The sequence below is a fragment of the Xenia sp. Carnegie-2017 genome, unplaced genomic scaffold (assembly GCF_021976095.1).
Source record: "Xenia sp. Carnegie-2017 unplaced genomic scaffold, XeniaSp_v1 HiC_scaffold_13, whole genome shotgun sequence".
Lineage (NCBI taxonomy): Eukaryota > Metazoa > Cnidaria > Anthozoa > Malacalcyonacea > Xeniidae > Xenia > Xenia sp. Carnegie-2017.
The window spans coordinates 5,007,461-5,015,431 of record NW_025813436.1 but is presented as its reverse complement, the minus strand read 5'-3'; the positions used below and the strand labels follow the sequence as shown (position 1 = coordinate 5,015,431).

The window sequence follows — 7,971 nt, the reverse complement described above, 5'->3', positions numbered from 1 at the left end:
ACTATTCTGAGACGTTGTCTCCACCGATTGTGTGATTTGAAATGTTTTAGAAAAAATCTTGCCATTCACTAAGAAATGCGTTGCTATCTATCAGTGGGAGCGCAATGCGAGTGTGAGTGAAATACGGGGGGTTGGCGATGTTCAGACAGCTCTGTACATCGACACGTTGTGATGATCATATGCCGCAAGAACAGTTCAACTTTTTCCTTAACCTCGTCTGCCATTTACAGCGACCACTTTTATATAATTCTACAGCGATCACAAACGAACTTATGAGAACAAATGCAATGAATAGTCCGATAAACATATACAACGATACGTTCTCGTTGTGAAGGGGGGGAACATTTTGTTTGACGGAAGGAGCTCTACTCAACGACGGGGACAACGTTCCGGTGTACATTGCCCGAGCGCTCGATGTTCTCGTAACGTTCAAGTAATCCGTTCCCGTTGTCTTCACTATGTGCTTCCTAAGTGATGCATTTCCATGTATGGATGTGATGAATTGGCTCGAGATGTTTGCCATCGTCCTTCTTTCCTTTCTCACTAATTCTCCGCAAAATTCTTCGTAGTATTTTTGTCTATCTACTTTGAAACGTGTCAAGCAGTACTATTATGCATGGCTGAACGAACGAATAGTCCAATCGACCATTTCTAAATCGAAATAAAGCAACAACGCACATGTTTTTTAAACTTTTGCTTTCAATGAAATGGAGGAGGGAAAAATCTCAACTCAAGTGAATTTAATCGTTGATATTAATTATCTATGGCTATCATAAGCACATACATATATTCCACAATTATAAAAGTTTATTTTACAATTAAAAGATTCAATTCATAACAAATTAAAAATCTATGTGCTAAAAAAGCAAGATTTTTACACAAACCTTAAAGGTGTGGAATCTCTTACGGAGTATGGACTCTATACGGTTGTATTTATAAAGACGTTCGCGAAAAGTTAACAACGATTTATTTTTAATTATTTCGAATCTTGTCTGCCCAATAAATAATGAAATACCCTGAACAGGTAGCACTCTTAACGGAAGCGATGACCTGTCCTGTACTTAAAGCTATTACAGCAACGTGTCATATAAGGTGAAAACGGCAGTTAGCTATAGAACGAAAGGAGTTATTCCTCATGGTATTTCCTACTAACGAAGAGAATATTTGCGAGTTTCATCCTTTCAGAGTGGATGTGAGCTTGCAGTTCGTGGCTTTCGAGGATTCGGCGAGATTTTTCTGCTTCGGATAAGAAACGGTTCGCTATCGAATTGCGCGATGCTATTGTCCGGGAAGATGAGGTACGCGTGCAGGATAAAACGGTTCTTGCGTTGTCTGTCTGTTGTGCTGAGCTGGTAGAATCTGTTGCCCAACGATGTCAAATAGACCGCATCCAAGTTGACTGAGAAACATTGCTAAGAGGAAAAAAATGTTGTCAGTCTAGATGTCATCAAGAAACATTTCTTGATTCCTCTTTCTTCAAGTGCGATCTTTGATCCCAGGTCTTTCTATTCTGCATCAGTAATATAGACCCAGTTTGAAAGGTCATATGAAGGGTATAACAAAAAGAATTTCACAACACAAATATATGTACATTTTAGATGATCCCTCCCTCTTCCTTACTCTTCCTCTCCTATCCCTCCTTGTTCCTCCTGCATCCTTACTAACATTGTCTATGTTTAAAGCTTCTTTCAATACCGCCGCAATAACTACTCTCACTGTTTTGAATATAAGTGATTTAAGATTAATAATGCAACCCAATACGCTCGCCTTTGCCTCATATAACGTACCATAGTAGGTAAAGTCTTTTCAACAATCACCGGAAGTTGGACATAATTTTGAAAGCCCTTGATTTCGGCGAATCTCTGCACCCAGACTTGTACGTTACACGGTTCGACTTGGAAATTTGAGATCATGTGTATACGACAGTCGACCAATCGTTGCTCCGAAGTTCCTTTTCTTCTCACCTGGGCCTTCTCGTAAAGGTTTTTCAAGTCGATAAACTGAACCAATGCTGATTCAGCTTGCGTAGACTGAACCAATGATGATTCAGCTTGCGTAGACTGAACCAATGATGATTCAGCTTGCGTAGAGGAAGGAGGCGTTAGCTCATTCGGTGCGATCGGGTTGACCTCCTCCTTCAGTTGAGGTAACTCTTGGGGTTGCTGAGGTATTTGCATTGACGTTGGTGACGGAATGATCTCGCTTGCCACTAAAGGGCTCTCCTCGGTAAACAGGGTATCTAAATGGATCGGAGGGAACAAGGATACGGGAGATTCACAAGGAGATGGGCTGCTAGGGTACATCTCATTGAAGACTGGCTGTTTGGGTACTGTTGACAGCGTACACTCAATTGGACTTGTGTATCCTTCGGGTTCTAGAAGATAATAAAGTTTTATTACATGTTTGTAGGTTTAGAAAGTGCAGGTTAGTGGAGTCCGAAGAAGGACTGTTGGTGTCGACTGACGTCTGGACAATCTTAGTCATCTTCAGAGTCAATCTTCATAATCATGTTCGCAATGTTACGGTCAGAAATATTTTACTATAAAGACGCCATTTTCACTTCATTGAAAAACTCGCTCCGCCGTGCTAGCCTTTCTACAATGATTTTGCTTTTAGTCAACCAACATGAGCTTCCCACTTGCATGTCTATCCATTTGCATCCTTTTATCCTATTTGTATCCTTTTATCCCATTTTACTATTTTTGTAGTGTAAATGTGCTACAGGATGCCTGCCATGAATAGTAATTAAATAGTACATCCAGCCACATATTTGTACTACCTGCAAGCCCGAACCTATAACCCTATTCCTAATGATAACCTAGCCTGATAGTTATTGGCAGTCTTTGCGACATGGTATTCTGTAATTGGGCCAAAATGTCTATGAATATATAGCGTGGCAGCTGTTAATAAATTTTCACTCGAAATATTGGTTTCTTTTAATTTCTAAATGAAAATGCATTGAAAAAATAACATTTTCCACTTCATGTCGAAAATTCCAATCTAAGACATACTTCGCGTTCGTCTGAAATCTTCATGAGAGAATGAATTGATTTCTAGTGTTTATGTCATAAAAATACCATTTCTTTGTACTTCTATAAGAGCTCGTTAATTAAGTATTTCCGATACAACGTATACTATTAAGAATTCAACTTTTTGCTTTGCGTGGTTCAACATGCGATTCAAGTCACGAATACGACAGTTTTGTCAATCAGTAATTGGCCTTATAAACGAAATTTCACGTCAAATTTTACTGCAAATCAAATATAATGGTTACGCGCTGTGTTTAAGTCAAAACGAATAATCATATGACAATCATTATAATATGCGTTTGATTGAGACAAACTCATTGATAAGTCATACACATCCCTGCTCAACTTTTCAGTGTCTAAATCCAAGCTGAGTATGGAAACTCTTTATAGAAACATCGTTTTATATGGCAGATTTTGGGGAATGGATCTAAAGGGGAGATCATTTTTCTTTCTTTAAAATTCACGTCAACAATTTGTAACCTGAAGGATGTCGAGATAAGTGACGAAAACGTTGAAAGTAACCAGTCGTGTGTAAAATTAGAGGCTTTTTTTCATGCTGAGTCTTACTTACACCGACTCCGCGAGAGTATGTATCAACAATGACATGGTGTTGTTGCCAAAAAACTTGACGAATTATGGTAATTTTTGATCTTTGATAAGAACACGATTGTTTACAGTTTCTCCATCGTACTGAAACTTCCTTGGCAAAGTATTTTCGCCCACACCTCGACGAAAATTAGTTCCCAAGTTTATTTTAAGTGATCAGATTCTTTATTTATGAGAATCACTGTAAATTAGTTTAACTGATAAATCAGTTTGGAATTCGATTGTACTCAACAATGTCAAGCGTATCCTACGCTAACCTTCATCTTCATAATACTTTGTTTCTTCTTTACTATAATTTGACTTAAGCGTATGGCTCGCTACTACATGTGTATATATGGGTTGTACGCTAGAAATAATCGTGTTTCACATAATTCCACTGCTTAACGCAGTGGTTAGCGTGCCATCTTTGTCTAAATGCTCATCCAGATAGCGTAGAAAGCGCACACACAAGAAGCATATTGTACATATACAGCTTATTTTGTACTGCTTTACTTCAACAGTATTCATCCCAGAGATTCGTTCACCAAAAATGAGCTCATATTCTACCGAAAGCCTCTCGTCAAAAGCTCCGAGCCTCTACTTTCATTACACACACTCAGCTTCCTCGGGGATTTTTACAAAAACAAAGTGAAGAGCCCGATTTCAGTAAAGACCAGGTTTCATTCATTTTTCGACACTTTCACGAGAAGTCATTAAGTTTTATTTACAGATCGGTGTCTTATGTTCTGCATGTATTTACTTTGTGCCATCACGTCATGATACTCAAACACTTTGCCCGAGAATTGTTTCAAAAACAATGGAACGATAATCGACACAAGATAAAGTACTTTTTTTCCAAAGTGACTGTTTCAAGACTGAAAGACTAATGCTCATTTGGTGATTGCGCAAAGTCTTGTCTACTTTGAAAGCAATTTGAGGGCTTTCGTTTTGTCGACCTGGAATTTCTTCCGTATTTGTTTGATCAACACTGAGAAATTCTTTCTTTTCGAGAGAATTCATCCCACCTTCGAGGGCGGTTACAAGGTTGTTTTACCTCAAATGGCATACCGTGCATATTCTTAAAATTAGGACTAAATATATAGAACTAAACACTTCTCAATATGTCAAGGTTTTTGTCTTGACATACAATTTTCCTGTATAACTCATGCATAAAATATCAAGACAAATGTGAAATTAGTCCTCAAGTGTTTTTTAAATACACGTCTCTGGTTTATGTTATCAGAATGGTGTCTCGAAATGATTAGCAACCTCTAATTTCGACTTCCCACATCCGTGGGGACATTTTTCTTATGTACGAGCTCTTCCTGGCTATTTGTTTTTTATGCCCATTTCGAAAAATCGCGATGTTTTCATCGCACCCGTCTGCATTTAAAATCTTAAAAAAAGTAATTACACATTAAATGCTTCAACGAGCCTCTTTTGTTCTGCGCGTCGTACGATCGACAATCCCGAGCTTAAACACCAACTGTGCTACAGATCTTAGTGATAACTAGTTCGCACAAAAACTTGTTTCCGACAGTTTAATTGTACGATAGAAATGCAAAGTGTTTCTAAAATACACAAGTCACCCACCTTCGTCATAATCGAAAAAGTCCACAAGCGGGATATCTATTGATTCCTCGCTATCATCTTCGGAACATGTCCTCTCCAATCTGTCGCTGAACTCTCGACTGGTTAGCTTCATAAATGTCTCGTAAAGAAATTGCTCATCTTCAGGGCTTAAGGGGCCGAAATCCATATTTTCATTCACACTCCTGCAAATATGAATTTGATTCGAATTGACATAAGTTTTTTTACGGAGCTCAGTCTGGAATTTGGATTACGGTAAACGGTCTGTTTAGCTCGGAGAATGACGAAGTTTCGTCCACTTGAGATAGAAGATCATTTATTATAAGTTCATGCATAATAATCAAAGATAAAGCTATACATATCGTTATGTAGCCAAGACTACCTTCTGCCTCATTTCTTCACCCGACTCGCATCGGTTTCTTACGTTTTACATCAAGTCATTAACTACTGCACACACATACACACACGTTTTTATCAAATATGTTCATCCCGGGATTATATAAGCCCATGGACGGTGTTTTGCTCACAAATGCGAACGACAAGGTTCAAATGGTAGAGATAAAGCCAATACAACCTGCTGTGAGCCCTGTCTTTCATAGTTGTAAAAACACTTTCAGCTACTAATTTAAGACCATGCTGATTTGGCGTACGAAACATGACATCATGCACAGTTTTGTACACATTCATCACCTGTCGAGTTCGTTTCACAAGATGAGAACAGCAAAGGCAGATAAGAGGCACTGCTTGTTTAGTCAATGTGGCTTTTAACACTTGGCTCCTCCAATAATCGTTGCAACAAAGGCATGCAATTGCTCTGCATAAGAAAGCTTATTAAAATTCCTGACATCGTCAAACAAACTAAAACAGGACGTCGAAAAAAATACAAGGCGTGCAGAAACATTACCCACACAAAATTGTTTGTCTCGAAAAAAAAGATCAAGTCTTACTTTCAAAATGTAGCGCCTGCCAATTTTCCTGTTTTCTTATGACCTCTCACACCTCTTTTGTTGGGCCGTCTCCTACGACACTGACATGCTGAAACCCACGCTTCACTCTATTAAAGACGCCACGTCCAGTGTCGACTTCCTTTACGTAGCAACTCTTGATGTTTTTTCATCGCTCCGTCCCAGAATTCCACACGATGCGGTTCATCGACTCTGCATCATGTTAAAACACGAGACTGCTAGATGACAATTATCTCATCAGACTTCGATTATGAAATAATTCGCTTTTTTGTCATTAGTTGGCTACACTGACGAACGTTTAGTTCATAGTTTGTACTGTGTACAGATTGACCTTCACCCTTTGTTATGCAGCCAATACTACCCAACTGATCATCTTTACCTACATAATTTACTCTGTGCAAAGCTAGCTCTCGTTCTTCATTGTGCATTCTTCGCCACCATGTAGACTAAAATTATGGAATTTACAAATGTAGCTCGTTAACAGGATTCTGATATTTTTCTCTGTCTTCACATACTTTGCTATGTTTCGATAATTTCTTAAAGAAGCATATTGCATATTCATCAAGAGCGTTATTTCCAAGTAAATGTAATTTGTTTGACAAATAAATCGCAGCATGGCATCAAAAAATTGCATAAGTTAATATTTGTATATGAAAACCTCTTTAATTAGAACTGGCGACGCTCGAATTGTCATCGTGCTTTCAAAAGGTAAAATAGCGATCGGCTTTGGAAGATCTTTTATCAGATTTCTATACGGTTATTCGGTTATTCTTAGGTTATAGTGTCTCGCGAAAAATTGATGACCTTGCCTAAAGGACGATGAAGCTAGAAAGGGGTCTTCATTGTCGCTGTGACATTAGAGATCACGAAGCATCGAGTTACCCAGCTCTTTGTTCTTGTGTGTGTGTTTCTGTGAAATCACAAATTTTCACCTAAAGTGCTTTCCGGGTGATATGGACTCGTCAGATGCATTTGTCGGTGATCAAAATAAAGAGTCGTTGTCAAGTGCCTTACAAGGGCACTTCAAAATTGTCGTGTCAGACATTTTCATTTTTATGAACATCTGAAAACAATCGATGATAAGTTTCTTTGTGCGAGGAAGAATATTAAATTATGCTAAGCACATTCCAATTTGTAAAAAACGCGAGAGGTTTCGTTGTGTGCGCAAGTAAAGTTATTCCTAACGATATGTGTGTATGGATGGTGCAGTATCCTTTCAATTAAGCTATTGGGGTGTACAATTTTATTTTGAAAAGTCCATACCTTATCAGATTGAGCAAGTGCTTTTCACATTGCAAACTTTGCTGAGTAACTTTGGCGTGTTGATCGAGTTGCTAATCGAGTTCTGTTTAGTTCTCTTGGCATTTGAATAAAGGTGCAAGGGATTGTTTGCTGTGGATAATAAAGAGCTTTTTAGGTGACATACTGAACATAATTGAGTTCTGTTCAGTTCTCTTGGTCTTTGAATTAAGGTGTAAGGGATTGTTTGCTGTGGATAATGAAGAGCTTTTTATGGTGACATATTGAACATAATTGAGTTCTGTTCAGTTCTCTTGGTCTGTGAATAAAGGTGCAAGGGATTGTTTGCTATGGTTAATAAAGAGCTTTTTAGGTGACATATTGAACATTTTCATTATTCCATACACAATGGAGTCTGCACAAACCAATCGTTGGAGGGATTTAAATTTCACTGCGCAAACATATCACCATGATGTCGAAAATACCTCTTTGAAAATAGGCAGGCCTGTTTTGACTCTGACGGACTTAGTTCGGGAGAACTGACCAAACGAGCTTCTTATGAC

The 7,971-nt window shown here is 38.4% G+C and overlaps 1 protein-coding gene across 2 annotated transcripts; it reads right to left on the bottom strand.

Annotated features, from left to right (window-relative positions):
• Nucleotides 1–725: 725 nt before the first annotated feature.
• Nucleotides 726–6,765, bottom strand: LOC124433473. Of its 2 annotated transcripts, XM_046983249.1 has the most exons (5): nucleotides 6,152–6,765; nucleotides 5,895–6,018; nucleotides 5,208–5,389; nucleotides 1,788–2,374; nucleotides 726–1,412 (listed from the first exon to the last, which is right to left on the bottom strand). In XM_046983249.1, exons 3-5 carry the CDS (start codon nucleotides 5,371–5,373, stop codon nucleotides 1,182–1,184), a joined length of 984 nt encoding a protein of 327 aa, XP_046839205.1. In that variant the 5' UTR covers nucleotides 5,374–5,389; nucleotides 5,895–6,018; nucleotides 6,152–6,765; the 3' UTR covers nucleotides 726–1,181. The 2 variants fall into 2 exon arrangements, with proteins under 2 accessions (XP_046839205.1, XP_046839206.1); XM_046983250.1 differs by lacking the exon at nucleotides 5,895–6,018 and having other exon boundaries at nucleotides 6,152–6,762.
• Nucleotides 6,766–7,971: the final 1,206 nt, after the last annotated feature.